Raw genomic sequence first — 16924 nt, forward strand, 5'->3', positions numbered from 1 at the left:
CTATCATCTATCTATCTATCTATCTATCTACCTACCTACCTACCTACCTACCTACCTTTCTTTCTTTCTTTCTATCCATATCCATCCATATCTATCCTGCCTACCTACCTACCTATCTTCTATCTATCTTCTATCTATCTATCTATCTATCTATCTATCTATCTATCTATCTACCTACCTACCTACCTACCTACCTACCTACCTACCTACCTTTCTTTCTTTCTATCCATATCTATCCATATCTATCTTGCCTACCTACCTACCTACCTATCTTCTATCTATCTATCTATCTATCTATCTATCTATCTATCTATCTATCTATCTATCTATCTATCTATCTATCTACCTACCTACCTACCTACCTACCTACCTACCTACCTACCTACCTACCATCGATCTATCCATCCTAGTGGCTGGATGGGACCTTGGAGGTCTTCTAGGCCAACCCCCTGCTCACCCAGGAGACCCATTTCAGACAAGCGGCTGTCCGTTCTCTTCTTAAAGACCTCCAGCCAAGAAGCACCCAAAACTTCTGAAGGCGAGCTCTTGAGTTAGTAACATGATTGTGAAGAGAATCCGGCTTCCCCATTGACTTCACTTGTCAGAAGGTTGTAAAACGGGGATCATGTGAACCCCCCCTCCAGGAGGCTACATCCATCACAAATACGAAGCCAGTTGCCAAGCATCTGGATTTTGATCACATGACCACGGGGATGTCGCAGTGGCTAGAGTTCAGGTAAACAAATGGTTTAAGTTCAGGATGGCCTGTTGGTCTCCTCCCACTCGAAGCCGCCTGAATTTCAGCTCCTTGAATTCTTGCTGGCTGAGGAGTCCCAAAACATCAGGGGAACATCTGCTTCAGAAGGGTGGGATTTATTGCAGGGGAGATGCAGGAGAAAGTTATGGGAAGCATCTTTCGATATACGGCTCGGAACGGCTTCGCATTGTTTTCTTCACTGAAAAATATCCTTCGCGTTTTGAGCTGGGAAAAATAAATCAGATTATGGAGGGTGAGAAAACACCCGGCCGTTTCCTGCAGACATAATCCCTCACCTGGAAAGTCCGTGTGTCTAGATAGAGACTAGAAGATGCCGGTGAGCAAAGCATCATAAATTTCTCTCCAGATAAAGAAGATTATTTCAAGATAATTCACAGCGCAGGACGAGCTGATTCTCCACGCCGAGTGGAGCTCCATTATTCACGCCAGCCTCGTGGCAGCTGATTTGAATGTGAGGTTGTTAAAAAAAAATCACACAGATGCTACTACAGGCAGTCCTCAACTTATCACAGTTCATTTTAGAACCGAAGTTATAATCATCATCTTCTTTTAATCCCTTGCATTGGGGTGAAGTCTGGGCAACTGAATAGAGATAGCGGACTGTTTACTGGCCGGATGCTGTCCTGTCACCCATGAGGAGTTTTGTTCAGCAGATATATTTTCATTGTGCCCAGACAGAGGAATATCTACCTCTACCTAGGATCGAACTCACAATCCTCTGGATTGTGAGGCGAGAGCTCCACCTCTAGACCACCGCACCACCGCTCGAAGTTACAATGATATGAAAAAAGTGACCATTTTTCACACGACTGTTGCAGCATTCCCATGGTTGTGTGATCAAAATTCAGCACCTTGGCCACTGGCATGTACTTATGACGGTCGCAGTGTCCCGGGGTCACGTGATCCCCTTTTGCGACCTCCTGACAAGCAAAGTCAATAGGGAGGCCAGATTCACTTAGCGACCATGTGCCTGTCTTAACAACAGCAGTGATTCACTTCACAACTGTGGCAAGAAAGGTCGCAAAATTAGGCAAAACTCCCTTAATACACATCTCGCTTAGCCGCAGAAATTTGGAGCTCTGTTTTGGTCATAAGTCGAGGACTACCGGTAGACCTCCCCAGGTGACAAGTGAGATTCCGATCGAAAGATGATCACTTGATAGATCCCTTCCCTTATCGAGCAAAGGGGATCCCTTGGCAGATAGAAACGAGGGGGACCGGTGAAGGCAACTTGAAAAGCCAAGGGCAATTTTGGAGTGACCCCCCTTTCCTCTTACTCTCTTTATTTCCTTCCCTTCGTAGGCAAGATTTACTGAACATTCATTTTATCAGAGGATCGTGGAAGATGGTACCCGGGACGCGGTTAATCCTCAACTTCCAATCGCAGATCGTCATGAAATTGCCAGGGTGAGTCATTAGGTGAACTTGCTTGAGGGAGAAAGAGCTGTCAGACCTGCCCCAACCTGCCCACGCTGGCAGCTTCCACCCATCCAGTTCCGGCCAGGTGCAGAGACAAAGGATGACCTTTGCTTTCTAGAAAGAATGTTGTTATGGCTGCATATCATCTACCTCCATACAATCCCCCCTCCCATTTCCCCACCATGGAAAATGCACAGCAGAAGAATAGAAAGTGTGGGAGGCCGAAGACCCGAAAGACAAGATGGCTGCAGGCCTGACACCTTCCCCATTTGTCTTCTACAGGCTGCTGTTTCGGACTATCACCGTGGATGTGGACATCACTGCAGACCTGGCCATCACCCAAGACAAACCTGGTGACCTCAAGTTGGTCCTTAATAATTGCAAAAAGCTTGTGTCTGGTTTTACCGTCAAGCTGCCTGCAGGGTAAGCTGGCAGAAAGGAGGGGAGAGAGGTGGGGTCTAAGGATCCATCCAGGGGGGCCAGGGGCTGCCTCCACATCATATTCTTCCCAGGCCATCTTGAGACCCAGCGGTGTTATCTAGGCAAAGTTTGGGGAAATTTTAGCGGGTGAGCTCAGATCATTTATGGTAGAGGGGTTGAGGGAAGAGATATTGTAGTACTGTAGATGGAGGGGGGGAGAGAGAGACAGATAGATAGATGAACAGACAGAAACATGGGAATGATAGATTGGGGGAGAGAGAGAGAGATTCAGTAGGTGATGTAGATAGGCAAGACAGATAGACACAGAGATAATAGATGAGTAGACAGACAGACAGATATGGATAGAGAAATGGGTGAATGGATAGATGATAGAGATGGATAGATGGCTTGATGGCTTGATGGCTTGATGGCTGGATGGATGGATGGATGGATGGATGGATGGATGGATACAAACAAACAGACAACAGGAGGAAATTAGATTAGATAGAAGATAAATAGGTGATAGATAGGTGATAGATGATGATAGATGATGATGGTAGATGATAAATAGATAGATGGGGAGAGAGAGAGGTGATAGATGATAGGTGACAGATAAGAGATGACAGATGATAGATGGTGATAGATGATAGGTGACAGGTGACAGATGACCAGAGATAAATTGATAGATGATAGATAGATAGAGATAGATAGATAGATAGATAGATAGATGGATGGATGGATGGATGGATGGATGGATGGATGGAGAGAGAGAGAGAGAGAGAGAGATAGATAGATGATAGATAGATAGATAGAAGATAGATACAAGATAGGTAGGTAGGTAGGTAGGATAGATAGATAAATATGGATAGATATGGATAGAAAGAAAGGTATGTATGTAGGTAGGTAGAGAGAGAGAGAGAGAGAGAGAAGATATGTAGATAGAAGGTAGGTAGGTAGGTAGGTAGGTAGGTAGGTAGGTAGGTAAGTAGGATAGATAGATATGGATAGATATGGAAAGAAAGAAAGAAAGAAATAGATAGATAGATAGATAGATAGATATGGATAGAAAGATAGACAGACATAAATAGACTGCATAGACAGACAGACAGGGCAAAAGTAAATAGTAAATGCTGTAAAGGAAAGACTTTAGGGGTCTTGTGAGGTCAAGTGATCTCACAAGAGGTGCAGCTTTCTTTCTTTCTTTCTCCCCCCCCCCCCTTAAACGTTTGAGCCTGGCTGCTGGGCCTGCAGCCCTTGGAAGCTGGGGGCTGGTCCCCTCTCCTCTCCAGGGGAGCCGAAACGCCACTCAGCTCCTCACTAAATGATCCTCCGGTTTCCTTTTCTCCGCAGCCTGATTTCCTTGCTGGTCAGCAACATGGTCAACTTGGCCATTCAGAACACCCTGCCTGGAATGGTGAGTGACCAGATACCCCCCCCCCTGGGGGGGGGGAGGGGGAAGCTGGAAGAATAGATTTCAACCCGCCTGCAGTCGTCTTCCGGCTGACCTTCTCCTCCAACCTAGAGATCTGGGAGAATCACAGAGCAGAGAATCCTAGGGGCTGGGAGGGGACCTTGAAGGTCATCTAGTCCAACCCCCTGCTTGAACAGAGAGGCCTACTATACCAGTGGCTCTCAACCTGTGGTCCATTTGTGTCATCCCAGGAAAGCTTGAAGAAATATTGTGATTTAAATCTTGAGTCCTGAAAAAAAGGTTGAGGGTCGTCTGCCTTATACCATTCAGAATAACAGGACGCAGGGAGTCCTCGGCCTAACGACCACCCTGAGCCCAAAATGTCTGTTGTGAAGAGAGAGAGTTGTTAAGCAAATTTTGCCCTGTTTTTACGACCTTTCTTACCACCGTTGCTAACTGAATCACTGCCGTTGTTAAACTACTACCATGGTCATTAAGTGAATCTGGCTTCCCCCCATTGACATTGCTGGTCAGAAGGTCACAAAAGGGATTTTGTGACCCCACCCGGGACACTGCAACCGTCATAAATGTGAGTCAGTTGCCAAGTGTCGAAAATGGTCACAAGTCACCTTTTTCAGTGCTGTTGGCACTTCAGTCACTAAATGAACTGTTGTAAGTCAAGGACCCTCTGTACATGCCAATCGCCAAACACACAAATTTTGATCACGTGAGCACGAGAACGATGTTGTAAGTCAGGAAAACAGTCCTAAGTCATTTTTTTCACAGCTGCTGTGACTTCGAATGGTCGCTAAATGAACTGTTGTAGGTCGAGGACTACTTGTAACAGAGTTGGGGGGGGCTTTGGGGTCTTCTAGCGCCACAGTCTGCAAAAAGTATGGCGGCCCAAGAACTATTAAGGGAGGAGCTGCCTTCACCCTCTTTCCCCCGCACAATCTAAACTGGGTCGCTTCCTCCTCCTCCGGAATGCAGCCCCTCCCTCCCGGGAATCAAGACTACATTCCACACCACCTCATCAGATCTCCCAACTTTAAAAGAGTAGCAGAATAACAGAATCGGAAGGGACTTTGCGGGGGTGATAGAGGCCGCTGCACAACGCGCATGAAGATGAGCGATGCGTATTCACATATCTACGGCGTTCTGTACTGAAACTAGCTGGAGGAACATTTTAAAACCCAGTTCAATCCACTAATAGCGAGCGATCTGATGTTTTTGTACGACAGATATACAGCGGTTCACTGTACGAAAAAAGTCTCAAAAGGCTCCCCAAAACTTCTCACTCCATCACCCCCATATGCCCCCCCCCCTTCCGTTCCTTCGCCCCCCTGAAAAACAAAATCACCCAGGTTAAGAACCCCTGGACTAGATGACCTCCAAGGTCCCTTCCAACTCTGTTAATCTAATCTAGTCCAACCCTCTGGCCAAGCAGGAGATCCTCGATCATTCTGGACAAATGGCTGCATTACAAAATCTCTATACCGGGGACCAGGACGCTGGCCTGATTTAAATTAGCCTCTTGCTACAAGTTTCCAATCTTTTTTTTTAATTATTATTACTTAATCCTGGAAACAAGGACCTCTTTTCCAAATCACAAATATTTATTTTATTTCTTTTAAAAAACACAAATATTTCATCATTCGTCAATCATTAAGACATTGAAGTACAATTTTTTTTGTGTGCCCCTCCCTCCCTCCACCCCCCACCCCCCCTCCTCCTCCCCCCCCCCCGACTTCCCAGAACCCGTACACGGTATGGATTTTTAACTAACAGTCTAAAATCTATTGAGAAAAAAGAAATAAAGAAATTAATGACATTCTAGATTGACCTTAGCTTCTTCTTACTGAACTAACTTTTAACAGTTTAAATCATTTCTGATCTTAAGCATAGGCTAACTGGAATTTCTTAGTCCCGTATTTATTTTGTATATAGTCAATCCATTTTTTCCAGTCTCGTTTATATCTCTCATTTGAGTGATCTTTAAGATATGGAAACAAGGACCTCTTTTGAAGGGGGAAAGAAATGTGCAAACACAAAGAGGGGACATTTGACACGGTACATTTGCAGAAAGTAAATAGATTGGTTCACGTCGTTTCCGGAGTTTTCATCCAGAAGGCTTAACTGCCTTCTGAGAACTCATGTTCTCAGCCCATCAGTCCGTAAAGTATCGGGATGTCCTATTTTTACATCTTAACTCTCAACGGGTGATATCTGGCTGTTTGCCAGCCGAGCCCTGGTAGGTTTTTGGTGATTAATGAGACGAGGCGAAGGGGCCTTGAGGTTTGATCAGATGCAGATACAGATGAAGAGAGTTGGAAGGGACCTTGGAGGTCATCTACCCCAACCCCCCAACCCCAAGCAGGAGACCCTACTGCACCATTTGTGACAGGTGGCAGCCTAGTCTCTTCTTTTTTAAAATAATAATAATAATAATTTGTTCCCTTTCAAATTCATTCATAGGTGTACATTCTTATAATTGCTATTTATCATTTGTCTATTCACCATAGTCTCTATACTCATTTTTACACACATACAGAATATATAGTACAGCTTGGATCTCTTTCTTGCCACCCTGTTGCTTCCATCTTATTTGCAACAACCTTACTCCTTCCATCTTCTCAACCTCCCTTCTCTACCTTCTTCCTTCTTTCTTCTTCCCCTCTCTTTCCCCTCTCCTCCTCCCTTCTCCTCTTTCTTACCCTCTCTCCTACTCTTAGTCCAGTCTCTTCTTGAAAGCTTCCAGTGATGATGAAGCTCCCACAACTTCTGAAGGCAACTTCTGTTCCATTGGTTGGAAGGGAGCTTGTAGGTCATGTAGTCCAACCCGCACCCACCCAAGCAGGAGACCCTGCACCATTTCTGACCAATGGCAGCCCAGTCTCTTCTTGAAAGCCTCCAGGGATGAAGCTCCCACAACTTCCAAAGGCAACTTCTGTTGATTGTTCTCACTGTCAAAAAGTTCTTCTTTGTTTCTAGGTTGAATCTCTCCTTGGTCAGTTTCCATCCATTATTCCTTGTCTGGCCTTCAGGTGCTTTGGAGAATAACTTGAAAGCCTCCAGGGATGAAGCTCCCCCATAACTTCCGAAGGCAACTTCTCTTCCATGGGTTGATGGTTCTCACTGTCAGGAAATTCCTCCTTGTTTCCAAGTTGAATCTCTCCTTGATTGGTTTCCATCCATTATTATTCCTTTTCTGGCCTTCAGGTGCCTTGGAGAATAGGTTGACCCACTCTTTAACAGATTAACAGAAGGGACCTTGTAGGTCATCTAGTCCAACCCCCTACCCAAGCAGGAGACCCTGCATCATTTCTGACAGAGGGCAGTCCAGTCTCTTCTTGAAAGCCTCAAGTGATGAAGCTCCCACAACTTCTGAAGGCCATTTCAGTTCCATGGGTTGATGGTTCTCACTGTCAGGAAATTCCTCCTTCATTCCAGGTTGAATCTCTCCTTGGTCAGTTTCCATCCATTGTTCCTTCTCTGGCCTTCAGGTGCTTTGGAGAATAGCTTGGCCCCCTCCTCCTCTCTGTGGCAGCCCCTCCAATATTGGAAGATGCTCTCCTGTCTCCCCTGATCCTTCTCTTCCCTAGACTAGCCTTGCCTAGTCCCTGCAACCATTCATTGTATCTTCCAGTCCCCTCATCACCCTGGTTGCTCTTCTCTGCACTCTTTCTGGAGTCTCAACGTCTTTTTAAAGATGCACAAGGAGAGAAGGGACCTCGGACTAAAGAGAAACTTCACAACAGTGAGGACAATTAATCAGGGGAACAGAAGTTGCCTCCAGAGGTTGTGGGCGCTTCATCACTGGAGGCTTCTAAGAAAAGACTGGGTGGTCACTTGTCTGGGATGGTGTAGGATCCCCTGTTTGAGCAAGGGGTTGGACTAGAAGACCTCCGAGGTCCCTTCCAACTCTTTAGTGTAAATGTGTTTTTTATTTTCCATTTTCATTTTCATACAGTCACATATATACTGTGCATAGCCGGCGCCATACAACATTAAACAATAATCGCAGCAATTCCTCTTGTCAACAATACCCCCCCAAAAAAATACAAACCCAATATACCTCTTCCACTCTCCATACACCTCTTTCTTCCGCCCCCCTCCAACTTTCCCTCTTCCCTCCATCATTCCCCTCTACCCTACTTCCCCTCCCCCTCTACCCCTCCTCTCTCCCGATACACTCCCTCCCTTCCTTCTCACCCTCCCTCCCATCCTCTCTCCCGTCCCTCTCTACCCGTCTTTCTTCTATCCCTCTACTCCTCCCTTCGGTGTATTTCTACTATCTATTAATATATTCAGCTTGTCCTATTTTTACAGAGAAATTATAGAAAAACAGTATACATGTGAAGTCATATTACATTGGAATCTAGCCTAGTATATATCGGTTCCACCACAAAACCGCGGAGTACAAAATCGCGCTCGACGAAAGCGCGCATTTGACGTCATCACAGCGTGACGAAAACATCGCGCTGTGATAGAAAAATGTAAAAATAAAGCGAAAACCTTACCCTAACCCCCCCAAACCTAACCCTAAACCTAACCCTAAACCTAACCCTTAACCTAACCCTAAATCTAACCCTAAACCTAACCGTTAACGTAACGCTAAACCTAACGCTAACCCTTAACCTAACGCTAAACGTAACGCTAACGCTCTAACCCTAACCTTAACCCTTAACCTAACCCTAACCCTAACCCTTAACCTAACCCTAAATCTAACCCTAAACCTAACCGTTAACGTAACGCTAAACCTAACGCTAACCCTTAACCTAACGCTAAACGTAACGCTAACGCTCTAACCCTAACCCTTAACCTAACCCTAAACCTAACCCTTAACCTAACCCTAAATCTAACCCTAAACCTAACCATTAACGTAACGCTAAACCTAACGCTAACCCTTAACCTACCGCTAAACGTAACGCTAACGCTCTAACCCTAACCTTAACCCTTAACCTAACCCTAAACCTAACCCTTAACCTAACCCTAAATCTAACCCTAAACCTAACCGTTAACGTAACGCTAAACATAACGCTAACCCTTAACCTAACGCTAAACGTAACGCTAACGCTCTAACCCTAACCTTAACCCTTAACCTAACCCTAACCCTAACCCTAACCCTTACCTTTATGTGAATCGGCTTGCTTTAATTTAATTTTTATTTCAATTTTTAATTTTTTTTCGTCACGCTGTGATGACGTCAAATGCGTGCTTTCGTCGATCGCGCTTTTGTGGACCGCGGTTTTGACGGGTCACGCTTAACTTATCCTATTTTTACAGAGAAATTATAGAAAAACAGTATATATGTGAAGTCATATTACATTGGAATCTAGCCTAGTATATATCCCTCCCTCCCCCCACCCTCCTCCCCAACCCCCCACCTCCCTCCCCTCCCTGACTTCCCAGAGCCAGTACATGGTATAGATTTTAACAAACACAGTCTAAAATATATTGAGAAAAAAATAAAATTAAAAAAAAAGAGGTTAATAACATCTCTCCATTGATCTTAGCTTCTTCTTGCTAAGCTAGCTTTAAACAATTTAAATCATTCCTGATCTTAAGCATAGGCTATCTGGAATTTCTTAGTCCCTTCCAACTCTTGTTGTTCTGTTACTCTTCTAAAGTTGGTAGATCGGATGATGCGGTGAAATGCAGTCTGCATTGAGCCAACACAGTTTAGATTGTGTGTGAGAAAGGGGGTGAAAGCAGCTCCTCCCTAATAGCTCCCAGAGAGTACTTTGGATGCTCCCAGCTGTCTACTTTCGTTTGGAAAGAGCAATAAAGGAAGCGTCAAAGGGTCTTTGGTGGAAATGAGGCCGAACTTGGCAAAGGGGTTGTCTTCAAAGGGCCAGGAGTTCTTCCACCCCTTTGGGAGAAATTCTACCTTCAAGGCTCCTACATCTTCACCTCCCAGGTGAACATCTTCTCCCAAGCAGAAGATCGGGTGTTTGGAGAAGACAGCCTCCAAAATCCCTGTGTTAAAGTAGCTCGCTAGAACTTCACAGGTCAGAGGTCTTCAAACTGGGCAACTTGTGGACTTCAACTCCCAGAATTCTCCAGCCAGTTGGCCTGTGACCTGCTTGAGCCAGCTGGAGGATTCTGGGAGTTGAAGTCCACAAGTCTGAAAGTTGCCACGTTTGAAGAACTCTGTCATATGTTAATCTTGGCACCTTAAAGCAGTATTTCCCAAACTTGGCAACTTGAAGATGTCCGGACTTCAACTCCCAGAATTCCCCAGCCAGCATTCGCTGGCTGGGGAATTCTGGGAGTTGAAGTCCGGACATCTTCAAGTTGCCAAGTTTGGGAAACACTGACTTAAAGGATCTTTGGAAATCTATTGGAAGCCAATGAAGTGTCCAGAGTGGAGATGTTATGCTGGGTCACACCCGTCAATGTGTGGACAGCAACTGAAGATTCCAGATCATCTCAAAGGACAGACTCAAGAAGACCCAGGAGCTGGGAATTTCCCCAGAAGGTTCTCCTTTGATTCCTTCAGCTCTTAATGAGGGTCTTCTGGTCCCATTGTGGCCTTTTCTCTCTCCCTCTCTCCCTCCCTCCCTCCCTCCCTCCCTCTCTCTCTCTCTCTCTCTCACCTTCTATATTTCTGCTCTCTTCTAGTTCTGTCCCATATTTCAAGTCTGGTTCGACATCATCAATCTGCAACTCCAGATTCTCAACAGTAAGTTTTCTTTGCCTGCATAGAGGGCACCTTGGGACCCTTGGGCGAACGTGACACTGAAGGGTCCTTGGTGGTCTCTGAGCTTGGTGGTTTTCTTGCAGGCTTTTCATGACCCAACTAGGGAACATCATCAGCGCTAGAAGGAAGGAGGGTTTACAGGGAGGGGAAGGAGGAATGAAGGGGGAGGAAGAATAAGGGGAAGGGGATGAACTGTGGGGTCCTTGGTGCTCTCTGAGCTTGGTAGTTTCCTGGCAGGCGTTTCATGAGTCATGACCCAACTAGGGAACATCATCAGTATTGAAAGGGAGCAGGGTATGTGAAGAGGAGGAGGAGGAAAAAGGGGAAGGAGAAGGAAGAGGGGGAGGACTGTAGTATGCTTGGCACTCTCTGAGCTTGAACGTTCTTCTTGCAGATGTTTCATTACCATACTAGGAAACAATATCAATGTTAGAAGGGAGTGCGGTTTGCAGAAAGGAGGGGAAAGAAGAAAGGATGGATGGATGGATGGATGGATGGAAGGAAGGAAGGAGGGAGAGAGGGAGGGAAAGGAGGAGGAGGGACACTGTGGGGTCCTTGGTGCCCCCTGAGCTTGGTGGTTTTCTTGCAGACATTTCATGGCCCAACTAGGTAACATCATCAGTGCTAGGAGGGAGTGAGGTTTGCAGAGAGGAGGAGGAGGAGGAGTATGGAGTCCTTGGTGGTCTGTGAGCTGGGTTGTTTTCTTGCAGACGTTTCATGACCTAACTAGGTAACGTCATCAGTGCTAGAAGGGAGTGGAGTTTAGTGGGGCGGGGAGGACTGTAGGGTCCTTGGTGCTCTCTGAGCTGGGCTGTTCTTGCAAACTTTTCATTACCAAACCAGGGAACACGATCAGCATTGGAAGGAAGTGGGGTGTGCAGAGAGGAGGAGCGGGGGCGACAATTATGGGGTCCTTGACCCATCTGCCCCCCCCCCCCCCGTTGGAAAGGGAAGGCAGAAATAACACAACGACACAACAGCAACCGAGATGGAAGGGGCCTTGGAGGTCTGAGGGAGCTGGATCTCCCATTCCGTGTAGGGCAAAAAGTGGGTGGAGGGGCCACGGCTGCCCCCTTCTCCTCAGTGGGGCGGGACAAGAGAAGGCGGCACAGGGAGACGAAGGGAAGGAATGGGGGGGGCCACATTTAACCATCTCCTTTGACCCCCACCCCCATTGCTTTCCCCCCTTCAGAATACTTCACCTTTGGGCTCTTGGGCAAAATCCACACCGCCCTCTCCACCATGCCGATCTCATCCGGATATTTCTCTGAGCTGGATTTGAAGGTGGGTCACGAATCGGTGGGCTCTTCCTCTTGGTCCTTAGGGGCTCCCACCCCTCTCCCCACTGACGTCCCCCCACCCCTGGCTGAGAATCAAGCGCAATACTTATGCGCGACAAAGAAAAAGCTATACATAAAATTATATTTATATATCTTTCACCAGAAAGATTGGCAAAAAAAATGTTTAAAGATAAATCAACCAAGTGTTGGAAGTGTCACCAGACACCAGGATCATATCATACGTATGTGCAGAGGCCCAAAAAATATTGGGCAAAAATTTGCATGTGGTTGGAAAGGATGCACCATATTGATTTAAAGCCGGAACTGTTTTCGTTGGGTTGAGAGCCGAGGAGGCGCAGTGGTTAAATGCAGCACTGCAGGCTACTTCAGCTGACTGCAGTTCGGCAGTTCGGCTGTTCAAATCTCACCGGCTCAGGGTTGACTCAGCCTTCCATCCTTCCGAGGTGGGTGAAATGAGGACCCGGATTGTTGTTGGGGGCAATATGCTGACTCTGTAAACCGCTTAGAGAGGGCTGAAAGCCCTATGAAGCGGTATATAAGTCGAACTGCTATTGCTATTGCTATTTTATCAGAGAAATGTAGTAAAGAAAATGTAGTGTATATTTAGTTTTTCATGTAATAACTGCAGCTAGAATTGTATTTGCACAAAACTGGAAAAAAAAACTCCCTCCGAGGGAAAGGTAATTAAAACAAATATTAGACTCTGCAGAAATGAACAGATGAAGGCTGGCAATGAAAGAGAAGGAAGAATCAGTGGCTTATAAGATACGGGGATATTTTTTATCCCTGGATAGAAAATGAATCTAGACGAAAAGAAACAGAAAATTGAATAATTTGGGAGGGGAAAAAAACCCGTAGAATTATAGGGGAGGAGTTGAATGAAAAGGCAATTGAAATGTAAATGTAAAGACAAGATAAAAATAGATTTAAAACGATTTAACTGTTAAATATGATGGCACAAAAACTGTAGCCAGATGAGACACGGTAAGATTCATGATGGAAGAGAGGCGATGGGGAAATAAAAATAAAACTTAAAAATAAAATTATGTTTATATATATAAAGCGAGGGCCTCGCACAATGATGAAAAATTATTGGGGAAAATAAAAAGGCACAAAAACCAACAATTTGTAAGGCGTTGACAAAACCCCCAGAGGATGATTTCTGATTTTCTGTCTGCAGGACAAGCCATTCCCAGGATTCTTCCTCCAGTGGCTCCTTGGACGTAAGTTCTTGGTGGTCTCCTCTCCCTTCCGCACCCAGGCCTCCCGAAGGAGTTGGACTACAAGTCCCATCCTTCCCAAGAAGCAAGCAGAGGGAGAGGAGAGGGAGCCCTCTCTTCTCCCCCACACACAAAAAGCCTTTTATTTTTGGGAGGGGGTTAAAAATGCTTTCTTTTTTTCTGTCTATCTTTTTATTTTTTTGTCTTTCTTTTTTCTGTGTCTGTCCGTTTCTTTTTTCTTTCCTTTCTGTGTCTGTCCGTTTCTTTTTTCTGTCTCTTTCTCTTTCTGATTCTTTCTTTTTTCTGTCCGTCCTTTTTTTCTATTTTTCTCTGCGTCTGTTTCTGTCTTTATTTTTTCTTTCTTTCTTTCTTTCTTTCTTTTCTGTGTCTGTCCTTATTTCTCTTCTAATTCTTTATTTTTTCCTGTCTCTTTCTATTTTTCTCTGTGTCTGTTTCTGTCTTTATTTTTTTCTGTCTCTTTCTCTCTCTTTGCTTTTTTTCTCTGTGTGTGTGTGTCCGTCTATTTTCTGTCTATTTCTCTTTCTTTCTTTCTTTCTTTCTTTCTTTCTTTCTTTCTTTCTTTTTTTCTGTTTCTCTGTGTGTTTCTTTTTTGTTTCTGTCTGTCTCTCTGTCTCTTTCACTTTCTTCTTCTTTTCTCTCTGTGTCTGTCTCCCTCTGTTTCTGTGATTCGGTTTCCTTCTTTTTTCTCTCTCTCTGTCTGTTTCTATCTGTCTGTTTCTCTCTCTCTCTCTCTTGCTCTGTCTCCGACTCTCTCTTTCTCTCTCTCAGTGCGTGCGTGCGTGCGTGTGTGTGTGTGACTGTGACCGCATGAAGCAGAGGGGCATGACCTCAACTGCAAGGAAGCAAACTGGCAACAAGTGCAGTTTACACAACAGTGGTGCGAACACACCACCCAAGGGGTCTCCAGAACTGTCCGTGCCCCTTCATTCTGCACCACTTGAAGCTTCCGGATCCCCTTCAAGGGCAGCCCAACATACAGCACATTGCAGTAGTCCAACCCAGACATGACCAGGGCATGAACGACTGTCTTCCTTTCTCTGCAGATGCGAAGGTCAACCCGAAGGCCGAGTGAGATGCTCCAGGAAACCAAAGGCGAGGTAAAAACACATAGAAAGGGAGCCTTGGGGTATCTTTGGAGCCAATGCGCTGATTCTATGCTCCCCCCCCATTGCTAAGAGCCGAGGTGGCTCAGTGGTTAAATGCAGCACTGCAGGCTACTTCAGCTGATTGCAGTTCTGCAGTTTGGCTGTTCAAATCTCACCGGCTCAAGGTTGACTCAGCCTTCCATCCTTCCGAGGTGGGTGAAATGAGGACCCGGATTGTTGTTGGGGGCGATATGCTGACTCTGTAAACTGCTTAGAGAGGGCTGAAAGCCCTATGAAGCGGTATATAAGTCTAACTGCTATTGCTATTGCTATTGCTATGCTATGCTATGCTATGCATATCTATCTATCTATCTATCTATCTATCTATCTATCTATCTATCCATCCATCCATCCATCTATCATCTATCTATCTATCTATCTATCTATCTATCTATCTATCTATCTATCTATCTATCTATCTATCTATCTAATCTATCTACAATATTGCAGGTTAACTCTGCTCACTGCCAGGAGTTCGTTCCTGGTTGACTCAGCCTTCCATCCTTCCGAGGTGGGTGAAATGAGGACCCGGATTGTTGTTGGGGGCAATATGCTGACTCTGTAAACCGCTTAGAGAGGGCTGAAAGCCCTATGAAGCGGTATATAAGTCTAACTGCTATTGCTATTGCTATTGCTATGCTATGCTATGCTATGCTATGCATATCTATCTATCTATCTATCTATCCATCCATCCATCCATCCATCCATCTATCATCTATCTATCTATCTATCTATCTATCTATCTATCTATCTATCTATCTATCTATCTATCTATCTAATCTATCTACAATATTGCAGGTTAACTCTGCTCACTGCCAGGAGTTCGTTCCTGGTTGACTCAGCCTTCCATCCTTCCAAGGTGGGTGAAATGAGGACCCGGATTTTTGTTGGGGGCGATATGCTGACTCTGTAAACCGCTTAGAGAGGGCTGAAAGCCCTATGAAGCGGTATATAAGTCTAACTGCTATTGCTATTGCTATTGCTATTGCTATGCTATGCTATGCTTATCTATCTATCTATCTATCTATCTATCTATCTATCTATCTATCTATCTATCTATCTATCTATCTATCTATCTATCTATCTATCTATCTATCTGCAATATTGCAGGTTAACTCTGCTCACTGCCAGGAGTTCGTTCCTGGTTGACTCAGCCTTCCGTCCTTCCGAGGTGGGTGAAATGAGGACCCGGATTGTTGTTGGGGGCAATATGCTGACTCTGTAAATCGCTTAGAGAGGGCTGAAAGCCCTATGAAGCGGTATATAAGTCTAACTGCTATTGCTATTGCTATTGCTATTGCTATTGCTATGCTATGCTATGCTATGCTATGCTATGCTTATCTATCTATCTATCTATCTATCTATCTATCTATCTATCTATCTATCTATCTATCTATCTATCTATCTATCTATCATCTATCTATCTGCAATATTGCAGGTTAACTCTGCTCACTGCCAGGAGTTCGTTCCTGGTTGACTCAGCCTTCCGTCCTTCCGAGGTGGGTGAAATGAGGAGCCGGATTGTTGTTGGGGGCGATATGCTGACTCTGTAAACCGCTTAGAGAGGGCTGAAAGCCCTATGAAGTGGTATATAAGTCTAACTGCTATGCTATGCTATGCTTGACAGTTGCACTTCCTTCCTGTAACTCCTGTGCTACGAGGGGCTTCTCTTTCACACACACCCTCCCCCATTGCTTTTCTCCGCCCCAGAGGCCGCCCACCCTGGATGCCCGACTCCTGAGCATCGTCCAAGGGACGCCCTTCCCCAGGAGCCCGTCTGCGGAAGCCTCACGCCGCAAACATCTGGAATGTCTTCCTCTCCCAGCTGTTCACGCTCTTTGCAAACCCACCTGGGAGACGATTATGCACCCCGGGGCGAAATAAAAGCATGCATTAAAAACAAATGAATACATTGCTTAAATGGGACGTCGTGATGGGTGAAAGCGCCTAACCCAGGGGGCCCCAAACACCATTGGGGGCCACAGCAGGGTTGTGTTTGGCCTGGGAGGGAGGGGGGGAGGATGGAGTGGGCGTGGCCAGGATGGGTGTGGCGAGCACTACGTCACCTGTGGGGGGGGGGGCACTGTGGTGACCAAGTGCTCAGGCAGGACTTCCCTCAGAGCCCCCCTCCCTCTCATTATAAGCTTCCTTTTCTTCCTCTATTCCCTTCCCTCTTCATTCCCTTCCTTCCTTCTTTCCTTCCTCTATTTCCTTTCCTCTTCATTCTTTCTTCCTCCCCCTTTCCTTCCTTCCCTCTTCATTCCCTTCCTTCCTTCTTTCCTTCCTCTATTTCCTTTCCTCTTCATTCTTTCTTCCTCCCTTTCCTTCCTTCCCTCTTCGTTCCCTTCCTTCCTTCTTTCCTTCCTCTATTTCCTTTCCTCTTCATTCTTTCTTCCTCCCCCTTTCCTTCCTTCCCTCTTCATTCCCTTCCTTCCTTCTTTCCTTCCTCTATTTCCTTTCCTCTTCATTCTTTCTTCCTCCCTTTGAGGGTCACAGGATCAACATA

The 16924-nt window shown here is 45.6% G+C and overlaps 1 protein-coding gene across 5 annotated transcripts in view; it reads left to right on the forward strand.

The window, feature by feature from the left end:
• The window catches only part of LOC116508766 (glycine-rich cell wall structural protein-like), a 23770-nt gene extending 7431 nt beyond the window's left edge, over positions 1-16339 (forward strand). For all 5 annotated transcript variants that reach the window (XM_032217437.1, XM_032217441.1, XM_032217438.1 and 2 more), the window contains 8 exons: positions 2081-2185; positions 2480-2620; positions 3968-4031; positions 10653-10713; positions 11924-12015; positions 13213-13255; positions 14317-14370; positions 16129-16339. In XM_032217437.1, coding sequence (XP_032073328.1) covers positions 2081-2185; positions 2480-2620; positions 3968-4031; positions 10653-10713; positions 11924-12015; positions 13213-13255; positions 14317-14345 — 535 coding nt within the window. In that variant the 3' untranslated portion in view covers positions 14346-14370; positions 16129-16339. The remainder of the gene's footprint in view (positions 1-2080; positions 2186-2479; positions 2621-3967; positions 4032-10652; positions 10714-11923; positions 12016-13212; positions 13256-14316; positions 14371-16128) is intronic.
• The last annotated feature ends 585 nt before the right edge of the window (positions 16340-16924 follow it).

Source organism: Thamnophis elegans, chromosome 5 (assembly GCF_009769535.1).
Source record: "Thamnophis elegans isolate rThaEle1 chromosome 5, rThaEle1.pri, whole genome shotgun sequence".
NCBI classification, from domain to species: domain Eukaryota; kingdom Metazoa; phylum Chordata; class Lepidosauria; order Squamata; family Colubridae; genus Thamnophis; species Thamnophis elegans.